Source organism: Prinia subflava, chromosome 11 (assembly GCF_021018805.1).
Source record: "Prinia subflava isolate CZ2003 ecotype Zambia chromosome 11, Cam_Psub_1.2, whole genome shotgun sequence".
NCBI classification, from domain to species: Eukaryota; Metazoa; Chordata; class Aves; order Passeriformes; family Cisticolidae; genus Prinia; species Prinia subflava.
In genome coordinates, this window is record NC_086257.1 from 4,304,758 (window position 1) to 4,323,318 (window position 18,561).

The 18,561-nt window shown below is 55.7% G+C and overlaps 2 protein-coding genes across 3 annotated transcripts; both read left to right on the forward strand.

Annotated features, from left to right (window-relative positions):
• Positions 1-479: 479 nt before the first annotated feature.
• On the forward strand, positions 480-9,809 carry PTTG1IP (PTTG1 interacting protein). Of its 2 annotated transcripts, XR_010081649.1 has the most exons (8): positions 480-640; positions 3,177-3,229; positions 4,175-4,283; positions 6,871-6,976; positions 7,081-7,146; positions 7,528-7,574; positions 9,049-9,166; positions 9,202-9,809. XR_010081649.1 is itself a non-coding variant. In XM_063408724.1 (7 exons), exons 1-7 carry the CDS (start codon positions 565-567, stop codon positions 9,090-9,092), a joined length of 501 nt encoding a protein of 166 aa, XP_063264794.1. In that variant the 5' UTR covers positions 480-564; the 3' UTR covers positions 9,093-9,809. The 2 variants fall into 2 exon arrangements, 1 of the variants encoding a protein (XP_063264794.1); XM_063408724.1 differs by having other exon boundaries at positions 9,049-9,809.
• A 5,082-nt stretch (positions 9,810-14,891) lies between these two features.
• On the forward strand, positions 14,892-18,553 carry LOC134556332 (small ubiquitin-related modifier 3-like). Its single transcript, XM_063408727.1, is given in 4 exon segments — positions 14,892-15,281; positions 16,632-16,703; positions 17,018-17,037; positions 17,039-18,553. Coding segments are annotated over 4 exon segments (279 nt in total). The 5' UTR covers positions 14,892-15,131; the 3' UTR covers positions 17,076-18,553.
• Positions 18,554-18,561: the final 8 nt, after the last annotated feature.

Genomic DNA, 18,561 nt, shown 5'->3' on the forward strand with positions numbered 1-18,561 from the left:
CTGCTCTTTATCCCTCTGGGGCTGCTCTAAGCCTCCCAAAAGCAAAGTCCTCCTCTCCAGGGCCAGGCTGTTTGTTTTCCTTCAGCACGAACACTACCGAACTCTGTAATAAAACCCCACTGCCTCATCACATTATGATGTGTGTCACGAGAACCAATGTGTATTTTACTATTAACGTGCTTCCGTGCTGTAAAGGTTGACGAACCGCTGCGGGGCGGGGTGCGGGACCCCTCGGGGTGGGTTTGGGCAGGGGCAGGCAGTGGGTGTCCCGGGGAGATTAACTCGGGGAGGCTTTGGAAAGGCTTCTCTCCCCCATCCCTGCCCGCCTCCTCCTGCCGCTCCCGCGGGGGTCTGGCCCCCTCCTGCGGGCGGGCGCGGTCCCCGGCGGCTCCGGGAGGCTCCGGCAGCCCCGGGGGTCTCTCCGCCGGTGACAGCTCCTCCCCCGGCGCTCGCCCCGCCGGCGGGTCGGGGCCGCGGCCCCGCTGCCCCTCGGAGGGCCGCCCCCGGCCCGCCCCCGGCCGGCCCTACAAAGCGGCGGTGCCGCCCCGGCCGCCGCGCTCCGCCATGGCCCCGGCGCTGCGGCTGTGCGCGCTGGCCCTGGCGCTGCTGCCCGCCGTGGCCGCGCAGGACGTGACCGGGGGTAAGCGGTGACCGGGGGTAAGCGGTGACCGGAGGGGTCCGGGCGGCCGGCGCTCCCGGCACAGCGCCCCGGAGCCCCCGGTCGGGTTCGGCTGTGCGCCCCGTTTGGGTGGGATGTGCGGGAAGCGGGCGGGCGCGCCCTGGGCTGCGTGCCGGGAGCGGGGACACTCAGAATGGGCAGTGAGGGCTGGCAGGGTGGGATCCGCTGTGTCCCTTCGAGTTCGGGGGAGTTGAGTGGGTGCTGGGAGTGGGGCTTTGCTCGCTGCTTTTCCGGCTTCCACTGCAATGGAACTGCCATGCCCAGAGGAGCTGTGGCTGCCCCATCCCTGGAAGGGCTCAAGGCCAGGTTGGATGGGGCTTGGAGCAGCCTGGGATAGTGGAAGGTGTCCCTGCCCATGGTGGGGGGGTGGGACAAGATGGGCTTAAAGCCCTTCCCACCCAAACCCTTCTATGATTCCATGATTTAGTGATGATAACAGCTCAGGTGAGAGAGCTGCTTACCTTCCCCGAGCAGGGGACAGTCCCTGGGCAGCCAGGCTGCTGCTAATGGCCCTTTGGAGGGTGGGGGAGACAGGCTGGGGCAGCCTCAGCCCAGGAAGAAGAGGAGTGTTGTCACATATGGATGAGTGGGGAGCAGCTGCTCCTCCTTAGTGGGTGGGGGATGGAGCACAGCCCCCAGAGGTGCTGCACCAGATGGAGGAGAAGCTGTAGCAAAGAGTGGGGACATCTGCCTTCAGAGTGTCCTAAGAAGTCTGCCCCTCTTCCAAGCCAGGAACTGTTCTCCATGTGATGAAGCCTGCATGGTGGCTCTGCCAGGGAGGAGGTTGAAGACCAGCATGGTTTGCTCTTCCTTCCACCCCAAGCCATTCACTCCTCTTGTAGCCAGCTGTCAAAAGCATTACCCAGGTGGCTTCTAGCACAGAAGAGCTGCTGTCCTACCTGTGTCCCTGAGCAGTGCAGTGCTTCCTGTGCCATCCCATGTGAGCAGTCTGGTCACCTGAGATGGGCCCTTTGGACAAACCAAATCCTGAAGGGTTTGCTGCTGTGTCCTTGAAGCAGCCCGTTCCCAAACAGCTGAAGTGGGTGGCTTTGACTTTGTGACTTGGAGGATGATCCCCAGCTAGGGATGCCAGGAGAGGGGACAGCCCAGGGGAAAGCAAAGCCCAGTTAAAAGCACAGGTTCTACTTTTGCCCATCACTGGCCTCCTGTGGCGTGGGAGGGTGTTTTGTGACTCCTGGTACAGAGCAGTCCCGGGGCAGCACAGGCGCCCTTGTGCTTTTCCAGCCTCAGTTGAAGAACTGGGGAAGATGCAGCTTCAGAGTGTTTAAAATCTGCAATCTCAGCCTCTCCGGGTGTGTAAACACCCTTATCTGAGCTATGTTAATCAATTGCCCAGTTGTTTGGAGGGCTGCGCAGAGCATGTGACCGCTGACAGTGGGTCATAGCTGAGGGCTCCTGCCAGCTGGAGAGAGAAAATGCAGCTTTGCTGATTGTGAGAGTGGAAAATAAGCACCTCTGGGATTGATTTTTTCCTGATTACGACACTGCAAAGCAGTGAGTGGTCAGGCAAATTGACCCCTTCCTTTTAAACCACTGTCAAACAGGCTGCTGCTTAGACTCTTAAGCAGGAGTCAGTTTTAAATGGCTCATTCTTGACAGCGTGGCAAACCACCCTTCCTGAAGATCTGGGGAAGCACACCAGTGAATTGCAGGTGAATATCCTGCAGGAAGACATTTTCCAAGAGCTCTGCTGGGAGCTGTAGCTAAGCTCAGAACAGGGACTGGACTGGGCCAGCTTGTCCTGTGTTCAGGCTCAGACCTTCTCCATTCCCCTGCCCAGCTGGATTTATCCTGTGGAGATGCCCTCATCCATGGTGGCACTGGTCTGAGAGCCACCTGTGTCTACAGAACTGGGGGTATTCCTCTGCCAAACGGGGGTGGAAACAGGTTCTGAACATGAGCAGAGATTTGGGCTGTGGTGCTGCTCCCATTGCCTGGACCTGTGTGCTGCTGAAGGAAGATTTGGATGAACTGGCTGGGTTAGGGTACAGCTCTCACCTCCTGCAGGATCTGTAGCTCTGTGTGTCCCTGTGTGCTCCTCTGCTTCTCCTGGTAGCAACTTCTGTGCCTGGGGCTTGTTTGCTTGAGCTGCTGCTCAATCAATCATCTGGTGCTACAGGACTGTGCCACCTACCCAGTGCTTGCCCTCATCCCCGTAGTGTCCCTCTAGACCGACTCTAGCTGTGTCCCCTGGCTGCCCTACTGCCATAGCAGATGCTCAGGCTTTTAGGGAAATAAAACCCAAGAGAGGAACTCACAGCTTAGGGCTTTGTCAGCAGAGCAAGGCAGATGAACTTCCATTGGTGTTTGTGCCTCCCACTGTGACACGGAACACGTGCTGAAGCTGGTGGCTCTTGCAGCAGCAGCATGCATTGCTGCTGGTCCCGTGGTGGGTGGGAGCAGGCTTGGAGGAGCCCAGAGTTTTAAACCACTGAAACTCTTCAAAGTCCTGAGGTGTCTTTTTTCCTTCCTGCAGAATGTCGCCAGTACACGAACAGGAGCTGTGAAGAGTGCCTGAAAAATGTCACCGTGAGTAGCAGCAGTGAGACTCCCAACCTCTCACCATGCCCAAAAACGTTTCCTTCCTGGAAGGGGGGCTGGTCCCCTGCCCTTGTCGCAGACATGCTGCAAATTCCACCCACCTATGGGGGTGAGAGGGCAATCCCTCTCTGGTGCCCTGGGAGGAGGTTGCTAGAAACTGGGTGGCTTTTGTTGTGTGCTTTTTTATTAGACTAATGAAATTACTGAGCTGCTTCCTCATGGATGGGCAATGTTCTTGGAGAAGGGACAGAATGGGCTGGACTGGCTGGGCAAGTTCCCCTCCAGCAGCCTGTGCTGTGGCACTGGGTGGATGCAGGATGTGTACTGATGTCCTGCCAGTCTGCGCTGCCTTATCGCAGATATCAGCAAACTTGAACTTGAGTCAGATCTTGCAGCTGATGTAGCCAGAACCAGTTTGACCAAACCCTTCCGAATGCTGGGGTTGGGGGTTGGAGCCACCAGGAGAGGAGCGTGCAAAGCTCTGCAGATGGTCTGGTAGTGGCTGGGCACATGCACGCCTCTCCTGCTTATCAGCTTTGTGTAGCTAGAGTACTTTGTCTCAAGGGCTTTCTTCTTGTCCCAAAAATAAACAAAAAGAATTTGTGTCATTAACTGTGCAAGCCACGGTGGGATTCTTGAGGCTGTCCTGGGCAGGGTCAGTAGTTGGCTCAATGACCCTTGCGAGTCCTTTCCAGCTCAGGATAGTCTATGATTCTAAGGCAGGAGAAAGAGTCTCAGCATCTTTACTTGCTCTAGAGCTCTGCACTCTCCTCACCTGGAGTGATCTGTGCTGACACAGCTCTCGCTCCTGAGCACCCTGCTGCTGCTGGGTGCTGTGTGGCTCTCGTGAGCGGTGACCCTGTGCTGAGGCTGCCAAAGCAAAGCGTGGCTCACTGGCAGCGCAGCAGTAACGCTGTGCTCCCTGTGTTGCAGTGCCTGTGGTGTGCCAGCAGCAGGAGGTGCATGGATTACCCCGTGCGAAGGATCCTTCCCCCGGCCGAGCTGTGCGAGCTGCGCTCTGCGCGCTGGGGGGTGTGCTGGGGTAAGTGCCAGCCCTGGCTGGGGACTGTAGGAGTGCCTGCTGCTGTGGGAGGCTCCCCTGCCTCCCCATCCCTCTGCCAGTGTAGCAGTGACAGGCTGAAGTCAGTCAGGGTTCTGCAGGCTTCCTGAAGCGTGGGTGGGCAAGCAGAGTATGAGCAGTTCCCTGCCTTCTGGCAAGTAGGACCCGTGAGGATTTAGCTGCTCCAAAATACATCCCTTATGCTTTGGTGTGATGGAGGCTCCAGACGTGGCTAGCGCCTGGGAACACGAGTGGAAGGTTCTCTGTGGGCCTGTGCAGCCCTTCCTGGTGGCTGAATCCCAGAAGATCTCTCTTGTGCAGCTGGCACATCACTCTGTGCACTGCTTCTGGCTCTTCATGTGGCTGCTGTCCCAGGTGGTCTCCAGGTGGAATCAGAGATGTGGTGACTTCTCTGTGTATGCTTCTAGTGCTGAGTGTACTGTGGTTCTGCTCACCTCTTACCCACCTGAGAAAAAAAAACCACTTCTAAAACCATCCCTGCACATGCAGGTCTCCTCTGGGAGCATGTGGTGGTGGACAGCTGGATCTGAGCTGCCTCTCCACCCTGCTGCTCTGTTTTTCTGAAGGATTTCTGGAGAGATTGGTGCCTTGTTTAGACCAAGCTTAGTGCATGTTCATGCTCAGACAGGAGGCAGCTTTTGGGGGCTGGAGCAGGAAGGCAGCAAGCTGGGGCTTGGTTGCTCTCACCCACCCCCTTGATGAGGAGCCTGGAGCTGAACTGTCACTGCCTGTCATCTGTTCTGCTCGAGGCTGGGCTCTCTTGTCTGCCCACAAGAGTTCAAACTGCTCTTGTGCTTGTGGAGGAAGAATCTCCTCTTTGTGAGCCCTGTGGTATGCTTTTCTGAAAGTTCTGTAAGACCTTGAAATGCTAGTTTTAATGTGAGCAGCTTCACAAAAGGTTTCATTATAGAACACATTCCTTAGCTTGCAAAACTTGCTGTAGAGGAGATTAGTCCTGTGGGAGATTAGCTCTTACGTGAGCCTGCATTTTTGGTGTGTGTAACACAGGCTCTGTCATCAGCTGGAGGAGTGCCTGGTGCACTGCCACAGACCTCTCTGTGTGGGAAGGAGGGAGCTGAACCCCAGGCTCATCCTGAAACCCCAAAAGGGTTTCAGAAGCACTGATGCTGCTGCAGGCTTTGAAAACAGAATCAGTGGTGGAGTCATCTCAGCCTGGAGTACCTAAAAGAGGATATATTTAGAACAGGTAAAAGGAAGAAGTTTCTTACAATGAGGATGATGAGGCACTGGCACAGGTTGCCCAGAGGGATGGTGAATGCCTCATCCCTGGAAACATTCAAGGTCAGCTTGGATAGGACTGTGGGAAGCCTGGTCTAGTGAAAGATGTCCCTGCCCATGGCAGGGAGTTGGACTAAATGACTTTCAGAAGTGCTCTGAGCAGGTTCAGGTGCACTGAGATTTCTGTAACCTGGCTGTTGTGTGCAAAGTGACTCCTAAGCAAACATTTCCACGGGCTCAAGCCTGGGAACAGCCTGAATCATATTTGGAAGGAACTCCTCTTTGTTGTCACCTGAAATCCTTGGCATCTGGATGTGTCAGTTTTGGCTGCTGTCTCTACTGCCAGTACTGCAGGAGCTGAGTGGGATGAGCAGGGCCCAGGGCTCATGGGTGCTCCAGCAGGTTTTGTTTTGTGTATGGGCAAGCAGATCCCCCAGCCCTGGGGAGACATGGCATTCAGGTGCAGAAAGCAGGACTTGGCCTTCAGCTGCCTGAGCAGCACTGCTGGCCCCAAGCTGATAAATCCCAACAGATCTTGTTTCAGTTTTTCTCTTGCCCAAGGACACCTATAAGTGCTCATCTCATCAGAGATGGCTTCTGAGGCTGCCTCCCATGGACAGTGAGTCCTCCCTGCCAGAGGTCATTCTTTAGCCCTGAAGCCTTCAGTTGTTGGTTTTTTTCCCTTGATGGTTACTTTTTACCTGGATTAGTGATTAAGATAGCTTTGCTCATGTTTCTGCCAGAGGAGTTTGACCTGAGTGAGTTTGTCCTTGCCTTTCTTCATAGCCAGTAACTGAGCACTCCTGCTAGCAGGTACATGTACTCAGCTGGTGTTTATCTGTGGGTACCAACACTTGGTATATTTACAGCTAACAATGTCCATTTGTTTCCCAGGTGCTCATGCATCTCCAGCCCAGTGACTGAGGCTGCTGGTGGCAGTAGTTGTATGTTCATAAACAGGACAAGAGGAAATGGCTGTAGGATGAGAGGAAATGGCTTCAAGTTGCACCAGGGGAGGTTTAGGTTGGATATTAGGAAAAAAACCTCTTCTCTCAGAGGGTGGTCAGACAGTGGGACAGGCTGCCCAGGGCAGTGGTAGAGTCACCATCCGTAGAAGTGTTTAAACAACACAGAGCTGTTGCACTTGGGGACATGATTTACTGGGGGACCTGGCAGTGCTGGGGGAACAGTTGGACTTGATGATCTTAGAGTGCTTTCCCAACATTAATGATCCTGTGATCCTATGACTATATATTGTAACTCCAGGCAGTGTCTGTGTGTGCTAAACACGTTTTGTCAAATCCTTCAGTGAACTTTGAAGCCCTGATCATTGCAATGTCCGTGGTGGGAGGATCGCTTCTGATCATGTTGGGGGTCTGCTGCTGCTGCTGCTGTTGTAAGAAAAAGAGCAAAAAGCAAGTATCAGTGGGGTCCCCTGTGTGTGGAGCAGCTCAGATGCAGCCGTGTGCTGCTGCAGAACTGAGTGCTGATGGCACTAAGGGACTTTTCTGTCTACCAGGCCAGACAAGGATGACGAGAGAGCAGCCAGGGAGCGGGAGAAGAGGCGGGTGCGGCAGGAGGAGAGGTGAGATTGTACCACAGGCCCCGAGGCTGCAGAACGATTTGGCTCTTGTCTGTGCCTTCAAATGTGATGCCAGGAGGCATGTGGGGCTCAACACAGGCAGTCAGTGGCTGCCTCAGCCCTGGCTCATACACAAGCCTCATGAGGAATGTCTTGTTGGGGTGACTCGTGGATGAGCATCACAAGTATTGTGCATGCAACTCCCTGAGGGCTGCTGACTGGTGTGGGCTCCGGTGGTCCCCAGAGCCTCCAGGAGGTGGGAGGCTGAGCAAACCTGCCAGTCTGGAGCTCCCTTGGTTGGAATAAGCAAGGAGCTCTGGCTCTCCTTGTTCTGTTTTGTATCACCAGTTACTGACTCATGGCTTTTCTGTTTGCTTCTCGCAGGAGAGCAGAGATGAAATCACGGCATGATGAAATCCGAAGAAAATACGGTACAGTGCTGACATGAGTGACTCAAACTAAGCTTTAGATGAAGTAGCCTCAGTAACTGTAATCCTTGCCATGGTTACAGCTGTAGATGAGAGCTGGCCAGCAGGGAAAGCATGGTCCCTGCTTCTCTTAGCTCAGAGCAAGTGCAGATATGCTAGGGGCATGGTGTGTGAGCCCACACAAGGGCTATTTTTCCTGGGCAGGGGAGAGGAAGTCTATAATGTTCCCCAGAACGTGTCCTCCAAGTTTACCATGAAGAAGAAGCTGATGGAGCTTGACTTGAGGGGAGAAGCAGAAGCTGGCAGGCACATCACCATCATAATGCTGTTACCCTTTGGGCACAGCCTTCCAGTAGCTCTGTAGTGAGCAAGTGGCTGGGGAGCCACAGCCTGGGCTGTGGGGCCAGGTAGGAATCAGAATGGCCACGGCTGCAGAGCACAGAGCAGGCACCAATCCCACCCCAATCCCACTGTGCCACCAGCAGCTGCCCCAGAGGTGTCTCAGTCCCCTGGGGATGGCAGTGCACAGCCTCCCTCCTGGGGCTGGACTGTCCCTCAGGTGAGTCCCATGGACCTGGGCTGGACCTACCTGAGGGGAACATCAGCTTGGAAGGAAGCAGGGAGCAGCCAGTGGCTCTGTGCAGGGCAGAGTGCTCCCAGCCTGCCCATTAGGGCTGCTGGGGCCTCTGCCACTGGCTGTGGAACAGCTGGGCTCATACATGCTGCCCTTGGTGGTCTCTGGCTTTGTAGGGGCTGTAGGGAAAGCCAGAGACCTTTCCTCTGCCTGTTGCAGGTCCAGGTTAGGCAGCAGATCCCAGGGTTCTGGATGGGCTGGCTCCTTTGGGGGAAAAAGAGCAGGCAAAGCTGTGACTGAAGGAGCTCTTGGTGGGGAAGCACCTGCCTGTGGAAGACCTGTGCTCTGGGGCTGTCTTGCTGCAGCCTGACCCCAGAGTTTGCAATCTTATCTTTTGTGGCTGTTCCTCCAAAGTCTTGAGCTGGGAAAGCAGCAAACAGCACAGCACATGGCTCATTGCTAGCCCAAAAGCCAGCCCCATGCCCTGCCTTGCTGTTTCCCAGTCTCAGTGGAGGAGCAGGGAAGCAAGTCTAGGAACAGTTCTAATTTAATTTGGGTCTGGGCTCTGTGCTTGTAATTCCAGTCTGACAGAAGGGCAGTGCAGAGGGAGCACTCTGGAAGATCAGGCAGGCTGCTTTACCTGGACTGTCCAGGGCCTGCCTGGGAGAGGAGTTTGCCATCAGGTCAAGCTTCTCAATGGATGTCTGCTCTTGTGCAGAAGGGGAGAGTGAAGCAGTGAGGGCTGTGGGCACTGCTCAGGTAAGAGCAGGTGTTTTGGGAGAACTGCAGCTGGGAGGCTTGAGGATGCTCAAATGACAAAGAGTTGTTTGCCAGGGCTGCTTTTCTTGCTGGCTGGGAGCAGTGTGGGAGCTGCTGTCTGAACAAATCTCTGCTCTCTTCTAGGCCTGTTCAAGGAAGAGAACCCTTATGCAAAATTTGAGAATTAGCATCTCCAGACCTCCCTACCCCCCTGGTGAACCGTGCCTTCTGCAGAGCCAAAAGTCTCCAGGCTTCCCCTCACCACCATGGTGCCACTTCAGCTGCCTCTGAGGATGGCACCATTGCTTGGTGACACCATTGTCCCCACTCCAGGTGCTTGGTTTGGCCAGAGCTTTTCTCTTGCCCTGTTGGTGCAAGAAACCATGGTGGCAATACTTGAGGACGGTGCATTTCTTCTCACTCACCCCTGGGGTGGCTGTGGTGTCCAAAGCAAAGCACGGGACAGTCCTTGTCCCAGCCAAGGGCAAAAGCAGTGTCACATTTCCCTCACTGCTGCCTCACCAAGAACACTTCATGCACACAGAGCTGGGCTCTTCTGCTCTGCCCCCTCTTATTTTTTTTCTTTTAGTATATGCAAAAGCCAGCAAGAGTTTCCTGGGTCAGCAGGAGGCTTTGGATGTCACTCCAGGTGCCTGCACTTCTCCCAGCACATCAGCAGTCCTCTCAAAGAGCACAAGTTTCTGGTGATCTGGTGCTTCCAGGAGGAAGGTCTTATGTGCACCTTCTCACTTGCAACTAATCTGGGGAAATGCCCCAACTCTCCTACCTCTCTGTGCCTTTCTAGAAAGGTGGTCTCTGTCTCACTGGCCACATCTGTTAGCAATACTGTAAGTTTCAAGTGCATTTACAATATGCTGACTGTATATTAAACTGATTCAATTACAGACTGTTGTGGTCTGAAAGTTCAATTCTCCTTCCACAGCAGGCACAGGTTGGTAGTAGTGGCCGCTGGAGTTGTCACTGTTACAGGGCTCTGACTCCTTGAGGGTCGCTGGGGGAGGCAGAAGCAAGGTTGCCTTGGGCCCTTGCTGGGCTTGAAAGGAGTAATTTGTTCCCAGAGATGTTCAGGTGTTAGGAAGAGCTTGGGATGGAAGTAAGGCTGCTCTCTAAGGAGGGAGCTGGGTGTTCTCTCAAGAGTTTGTTTGTCCCTTTGTCCCCTGGCATGTCTAGGAGAGAGCCCTTGTGTATGTGGGGTGGCCTGGGGGCTCAGACTGCAGCCCGAGCTGTGTGAGGGAGCTGGGGTGGGAAGGAGGATGGAGCTGCTGCTGCAGCACGCGCAGCCCCTGTGCAGGGACCCGGAGAGTGTGGGCTGAGGAAAGCTGCCTGTGGCCTCCTGGCAGCTGGGAGGGCTCCCCGGGCTGCCCTGGGCTTGGGTCAAAGGCTCCCTGTGCACACAGGGCCTGTGGAGCTGGGCACAAGCTGCTGCAGCTGCACTCGAGGAGCCGCAGCGGCCGGGAGCCCTCGCTGCTGCCGCTGTGGTGGCTGCCAGGCCCTGGCTGCTGCCAGCGTGCTCCGAGGGCAGCCCTGGCAGGGGACTTCTCCTGCAGACTGTCCCTGGCTGCTGCCAGCAGAGACTGGAGGGAGGAACAAAGGGACTGAGTGCCAGGCTCCGGTGGGGGCTGCTGTCCCACCTTCTGTCTGTGGCAGCTGGGCTGGCCGGGCAGGGGCTGCGCTCGCTGCTGCCAGGCAGGAGCCGCGGGCGTGTGTGGGTGTGCACGGCAGGAAGAGGAGGATTCAGAGATCCCCGTTTGGCTCGAGTCTCCCTGTGTGTGGAAGATGAACTGTGGAGCCCCGTAAAGAGAAGGGAAAGTGCTGAAAAGGGTCCTGGTTGTGCCCTGGGCTCTCCTGCATGTGCTGGCCCAAAGGGCCCGGGTGCCTCTGCCAGCCAAAGGTACAGGGGAAGCTGTGGGGGCTTTGCTTGAGAGCCAGCAGCGTCCAGGGCCAGCTGGGGCTAAAGCCTTTTGAGCTGCCTTTCCCCTGCTGGGCTGCACCAGGCTCCAGTGCCCCTCCTGCCCCTAGGACTGGCACCTGTATTCTCATTTTGGGTTCCCTGAGCACTCCCATTGACTGGCCCTGCTGCCAGCGTGAAGGGGTGATGCCTCCAAGCCCAGCAGGGATGGGGGACCCCCGCAAGCAAGTTGCTCTTCCTGAGACCCCACTTGTGCCTGGCTCTGTCCTCTGCTGAGCCAGGGCAGCAGAGAGACCTGCTGGGAGCCAGGCCCTGCCTGGAAGGAGTGTGGCCGTGCCCTGGGAACAAGCAGAGGCCCTGCCATGCTGACAGGGCAGCACCCAGTGTCCCTGGACAGAGGCACTGTGTCCTCTGCTCTCATCCTGAGCTCATCCTGGGCTGCAGCGTGCTCATCCTGGGGGCTGCCTCCCCTAGCCTGGGATGGAGCCACTCGTGATGTTTCTAATTGCTCCTGTGAAGGTTGCTGTGTGCAGGGATCGTGTGGCTGATGCACTGAAAATCTGTGAACCCTTTGGCTTGGCTGGGCCATGGGGGAGAGGTGAAGCTGTGTCCTTGGATGGCCAAGGTGCCTGCTCAGCTCTGGGCAGAGGCATCTGCAGTGTCACTGAGAGTGGAGCCCAGCAGCTGAAATGACATTTCATGGGGATTAACTGGCCCTGTGCAAGGCTGCCACAATGGAAAGCTGTCCTGACCAGGGTGGGTTCCCATGGTGTCTCGACTGTGGTATCCTGATGGGGACACCACAGCTGAGGAGTGGGACAGTGCCCCGCTGCCCACAGTGGGCACTAGGAGGATGCACAAGGGAACTTGGCAAGAAGGGGTTAATGACATGTGACAGGGAGCTTGGCTTTGAGCCTAAGGAGAGTTCAACAGCCCTGCACACAAAGGCCACAAAAAGCAGGCACTGGGCCAGTTCCAAGCATGTGACAGGCAAGGTGGGACAAACAGGCAGCATCCTGAGAGGTGAAATCCTGGGGACAGACTGAGCAGTGCCCAAGGCTGCCCAGCTGCAGGTGGATAACTGTGCTGGGCTGGCTGCTGTCATCACAGCCTCTTCCATCCCAGTCACAGCAGGGCTGTGGTGGCAGCAGCAGCAGGGCCCTGCAGGTGCCCAGGGCTGGAAAGGCTCTGCCAAACAACCTCAGTCTCTTTGTGGAGGGCACAAAAGGATTGCAAGGGGTGGCTTCAGTGTGCAGTGCTACAATGGTATTTCCAGGAGAAGTGGTGCAAGAGGCAAACAATTCAACAGATGCTGTGTTTGATTCCAGAGCTGCTGTATTTGAAGGGGAAATGCTCACTGGGGCTGATAAATGATCACCCAGACATTTCCCACGAGTTTGGAGGAAGCAGGAGCCTTGTGTGAGGCAGAGCTTTGCAACCCAGCTCTGCCCTGTGAGGAAGGCTGTTGATCAGCAGCATGAAGCTGAGCTAGAGCCTGAGCATCAGCAGTGTAGCCCAGGCACCAGTACTGGGACCAGTCCTCTTCCTTCTTGATAGTGGCCTGAATAATGGGGCCCAGGGCACCCTCAGCAATGTCGCTGAATTTCCTCCAGTGGGAGGAGCTGCTGTGATAGCAGAGGGTGACTCTGCACCCACAAGGACCTCAACAAGCTGCAGAAATGGGCTGACAGCAGCTCCTGGAGTTCAACCAAGGGCTCTGCAGGGTGCTGTCCCTGGGGAGGTGCAGGCCCAGGCACCAGGACATGCCATGGAAAGCAGCTCTGCAGAGCAGGTCCTGGCAAGTGTGACTGGCACAGCCCCAGCCCAGCAGGGACCGCCTGGAAGGGAGCTGAGCGAACACTGAGCTGTGCAGCCCACTGCCAGGTGGGCTTTGTGCCACAGGATCTGTTTCTGTGGATGGGGAGCTCCTGGGTGTGCCCCTTAGAGCCCGGTGATGTCACCTCTCGACCATTATGACACCACTTGTGTCACCCTAGACACCAGCGTTAGCAAGTGCCACAGCACTCAGACTGAGGATCCACTGGCAGCCGAGTGCTGCTGGTGTCCGAGGAGTCTGTGTGCTACCAGTGTGTGAGGCTCTTCTGAGTGCTGTGAGTGACTGAGGAACCTCTGAGTCCTGTCAGTGACTGAGGAACCTCTGAGTGACTCCAGGGAGTGAGGAGCCTCCAAGTCCTGCCAGTGACCAAGGAAGCTCCAAGTCCTGCCTGTGAGTGAGGAGGAACCTCCGAGTCCTTCCAGTGACTGAGGAACCTCTGAGTGCTGGCAGTGACTTTGAGTCCTTTGTGTCCCAGCAGAGGTCGAGGAGCCTCTGAGTGCCACAAGCTTTCAAGTGCTCTCAAGCAGCTAAGAGAAGTCAAGTGCAGGAGCAGCAATGGCAGAGGGGAGGCAAGAGCAGTCGGCGCCACGGCCCGTCAGGGTGTGCCGCATCTGCGTGGATTTCCTGCAGAGCCCCGCAGCCGTGGAGCCCTGCGGACACGTGTTCTGCCACGCCTGCATCCAGCCCCGGGCCGCCGCCGCCGCCACCTGCCCGGTGTGCCAAGGGCCCATCGAGGCCCTCCGCCGGCTGCAGGGCCAGGACAGCCGAGCCGCGCTGGCCCCGTGCCGGCCCCGCCGCCTCCATCCCTTCGTGGTGCGCTGGCGGCAGCGGCAGCAGCGGGAGGCGCAGGAGGACGCTGCTCCTGGAGGCGGCCGGCGCCGCAGACTCGCCGATGGGGACAGGGCCCCGAGCCCCGTGCCGCGCCAGCGTCCCCGGAGAGAGCTGCAGGACCTGCAAAGGAACGGGCTGGGGCAGCGGCCACCGCGGGGAGATGAAGCGATGGCCGCAGGGGACAACCAGCACCGCCCGCCCGTCATCTTTCTTTTTTTAATTTGATTTTTTTTTTTATTTGATGCACGGCCTGCATGGCCCGCGGGAACTGCAAACCAAGGCGCTGACAAGGGCCTCGCCTGGTGCCTTCTGCCCACTGACACATCGCTGCAAGGCTGGGGCGTGGGAGCTGTGGTAGGGAAAGCAAAGAGTTGTAGAAATTTAGGGAGAGCGTAGGATATTGATAGTGATGTTAGCCATTAGCTATTAGATATTAGGTATTAGATATCAGTTAAATAAACTTCTTTTTTCAATTTAAAGCGTTGGAAAGTAGTCATTCTTTATCAGGGCTGAACACATTGAAGGATATCTCCTTGAATCTGATGTGTGTGGTGAAACTTCCCAGGGTATTTATTCCATCCCGATCCCACATATTCATTACAATGAGCCTCCTAATGCACAAACACCACTTTCCTAGAACTAAGTTGCATGAATTTGCCTTCTACTGGTGGAAGTCCTTTTTTGGGCCTGGAGGTCATCTCAAGGGGTGGAGGGTGGTCATATTCACTGAATGCTTCAATATTACAGGTGACCTTTCTTTGCACTTTTTCTTTCTTGGGGTAGAACCTCCTCGTCTCTCCTGGCCCCACCACAGCCCTAGGCTGGAGGAGGCAGTCGTGGCCACCGGTTCAAGGGCACTGCCCGTGGGAGAAGTGGACTCAGCCGGGAGGGTCCTCCTATTTAGGGGCTTTGCTGTGAACAAGCCCGGAGCCCTTTCTGCCCCTCCCTGCAGGGGCACCTCCGTCAGCACCAACCTGGCGCCCTGCTCTCACCTGGGCCCGTACACCCGGAGGTGTCCAGGGCCTGTTTGGAGGTGCCCCGGGGGCGTCCCGGGGCCGTGTCCGGGGTGTCCCGGAGGTGTCCTGGGCCTGTTTCGGGGTGTCCAGGGGCTGTTTGGAGGTGTCCCGGGGGTGTCCCGGGGCCGTTCCGGGGTGCCCCGCTCGCTCCCCTCAGGCGGGCTCGGCGCCGGAGCACAGCGCCCCCGCGCGGCTCAGCGGGCACGCGCCTGCACGCGGCCCCGCCCCGCCCCTCGGCCGTTGGGCACGCCCCCAGCGCGAGACCCCGCCCAGCTATCGCCCCGCCCCCCGCGCGCCGTGTCGGAGGAGGAGCCCAGGGTGAGGCGGGGAGCGGAGGGGGCGGAGCGATGGGGGCGGAGCGATGGGCGGAGCTTGGGCATGGGCGGGGCGATGGGGCGGAGCGAGAGGCGGAGCGACAGGCGGGGGCAGGGTCGGCCGCTCCTCCGCTTCCCAGGCCCGGCTGCCGTGCGGTCCCGCCCCGCTCTCGGCCCGAGGCCGCCGAGATGTCCCTGCCAGGGGAGCGGGAGCGGCCGAGGTCCCACGGGACGTGGCCGGTGGTGCCCGGCCCGAGCGGGGCCCCGGCGCTCACCCGGCCGGGCTCTGAGCCCGCCGCATGCTGCAGGTTTCCGTCCAGGAAGGCGTGAGAGCGGAGAACGAGCTCATGGAGCTGAAAGGTGCCGGGCAGGACGGCTCCATGGGGCAGTTCAGAATCAAGCGGCACGCTCCGCTGGGCAGGCTCATGAAGGCGCACTGCTGCCGGCAGGTAGGCGCGGGCACGGCCCGGGGGCTCCCGCGGCCCCAAAGGGCTCCGCCGCCGCGGCCGCCCCCGCTCTCCCCGGGGAAACGTCCCCGTGCTGGTGCAGCCCTCCCCGCTTCTGTGCCCGGATCGCGGAACACACTCGTGGGCAAGGTGAGGGTGTCCAGGTGTGTGGGAGAATGAGGAGCCGGGATGCTGCAGCCCCTCGGTGCGGAGTTCATCTTATCGGGGAATGGAAGCTGCCTCTTCCTCCTCGGGTGCTCCCTAATGTCCCCTGACAGAGTTACAAAAATTCCTCCGGTTCCGATCCTGACTCTGAGACAATTCACGAACCCTCAGTCCTGTCATCGCCAAAACCTTCATCAGCTTTGAGTGCATCTTCTGTTCGGAAAACGGCACAAAAGAAACTCTTGTATGCCACAGCTTCCTCACGGGTTGTTTCCTCCTCCCTTCCTGTGTCTGCTGGTGCCTCCTGCACAGCTGTGAGCGCTGTGTTCCATCCCGAACTCCTCAGGAGAAGGATGTATCCCCGCAGCTCCGTTCCTGAGCCTGCAGCTCCCAATGCCTCTGCTTTCCCCAGAGCAGAGGGTGGGCATGCGAGTGGCTTTGGAAACTGAGTGGGATTTCGTCTGCCCTTGTCTGGTACTTGCAGGATCCTTTCTTTGCTTCTTCAAACTTTACACTCTGCCCTGCTCCGTGCCTGCTGCTCCCTGACACCTCTCTGGGTTTTTGGAGAGGTACAGGGAGTTTTAGCATTCCTGTGGGTGGCAGAAGTGTGAATCCCATGGAGTTTGAAGGATTTTAGAGGGCAGAACAAGGTCCTCAATTCCTGATGCAGGGATTAAAGACTTCCTCATGTGATTAAGCATTGTCAGAACAGGATTCAGTGGTGTGGTAACTCAGGTGTTAAGGGCAACATAAAGTGAGCAGCATTTGACCTTCCTCAGTATAGACAGCAAGACAAATATGCTCGGTGTCCTGGTGCTTAAATCTTAATCAGAGAATCACAGCCTGGTTTGGGGGTAGAAGGGAATTTAAAGCCCATCTCGTTCCACCCCTGCCATGGGCAGGGACACCTCCCACTATCCCAGGCTATTCCAAGCCCTGTCCAAGCTGGCCTTGGGCACTCCCAGGGATGGGGCAGCCACAGCTCCTCTGGGCACCCTGTGCCAGGGCCTCACCACCCTCACAGGGAACAATTTCTTCCTAATACCTAATCTAAATCTATCTTCTGTCACCCCCCACCTTGTCTTTTGTTAATTTTGTTAACAACTGTTCTGACAGTAAATCCATGAATACTTAGTTTGGATTCAGAAACACGAGTGTGGTTTCTCAGATATAACTTTGAACTTGCAGGGCTTCTCAATGAGGCACATTGTGTTCCTGTTTGATGGGCGGGCAGTTAAAGAAGCAGACACACCTGCACAGGTATGAAAAACATTCTTATTGCAAATTGCTACACAGATCTTCGGGTGTCTGAGTGATGATCAAAGGAGCTTGAAATCAAAATGATCCTGAAATAGTTTCTGTAAGTTTAGCATGTTCCACCAAAATTTGTTCAGGGTGACTGATGGAAAGTGTTTCATGTCTTAGTTAATTGAAGTTATTCCTGCAGTGCTCCATTGCTGACTAGGAGCAGAGAGCCAAGTGCTTTTGTCACCACGTGTTTTTCAAGTTTTCTGTATTACTTAGAATTTCTGTATTTTTAAAATGTTAAACTAATTCCTGTGTTACTCCCCCAGCTGGAGATGGAACACGGAGATAGAAGTGCACAAGCAGCAGACAGGTGGAGGGTGCTAAGACACAGCATCTTTTGGAGAACACTTTGAGGATCCTCATCACACCTCACTCTCTCATCTGTCCTTGGATTTCCTGTTTTCTTAGGGAACAAATGAACATGCCAATCACACAGGGTTCTTTGAAATTTCAGAGGGATATTTACCAAAGTTGCTTGTTGTTACTGTCATTGTGCCTGCACAAGTCAAAATAGTATCTGCAGGGATTGAGCAGTGTCTGAATTTAACCATTTTATGTTCAGATTAAGTTATGTGTGTTATCTTTCTGTTGTTACCTTTTTTAATGTATTGTTTGTATTCTCTTTTTTTTGTCTGTTTCTTTAAACTTGTGGCCTAAGCATTCATCCCTGTGTTAGGATGCTGAGTGTTCATGCCTGGCTCTTGTTGGTCTTGACCTTCTGTTTTAGTTCAGATTATTTAAATAGTTTAATGTATTTTCATGCCAAATGCTAGCATAAAAGTTTCCTTCTAAGCTGTGCCTGAGAGAAGGAACAGAGATTCTGGTTTTAAGTTTTTAGCTCTTGTTACAAATTCAGTCTCTTGGGCAGCATTGCACCTTTCACTGGGGCTAGAACACCATGCAATGCTTAGGATAGAGTTTAAATAGTTAAGGTTTACATATGTTTTTTCATATTGTAATAAAAGTGGGCCAAAATATACTTTTAAATGCAGAAATGGGATATTTTTTGTCCTGCAGTATTGGAGAACTGGAGGTACCAGGGCAGCTAGTCCAAGAACTTAATGCTTGTGATAGAGTAGTTGTGGGGTTTTTTGTTGTGCAAGCTTATAAAAATCCCATGACTGAAATTCCAGCTGTTTGCTGAGGACAGGGCAGCCTCTGTCCCTTTGCCCTGCTCCCTTAACTTTGACTCTTTCTCTATGGCCTCAAGTTTCTTTTTAATACTTCGTTTTGGTAGATAAACTTGGTAAATAGGGGGTGGGGGGGAGGAATTGCCTTTTAATGTCACCAAACTTTGCAGAAGACCTAGTAAGTGAGGAGGGACATTCAGATGTCTTCAAAATAATAATAACAATAACAATAATAAACGGCTCTCCTGCCTCTCCAGCCTTGCTGAGGTGTAATTATTTGTGTGGTGGTTTGGGCTCCATGAAGCCTGTTCCAGAGGAATTTCAACTCAGGCTGTCCGGCTGCTCCATGGAATCATCATCAGCCTTTTCTCTTTCCATTTGTTCGCATTAGCTATGCTCCTGCTTGCTGGGATCTCGCTGGGAAGGCCCCCGTTCCCTTTCCCGTGTCGGTGCTGAGATGGGCTGGGATATCCCGCTGTGTGTTCCCGGATTTCCACCCTGCCGCGCCCTTCGCTGCTGCCCACGGCAAATCCCGTGCGGGGCTCGGACCCTGCTCCCGCTCCCCGTGGCCGCCCCGGCAGGAAAGGCTGCTCCAGGGAACCGAGGGGTGTGCCCAGCTACAAACGCGCACTGCCCCGCTCCGTGGGGCATTTTGCGTATCCTCCTGTGTCCTCCCACCG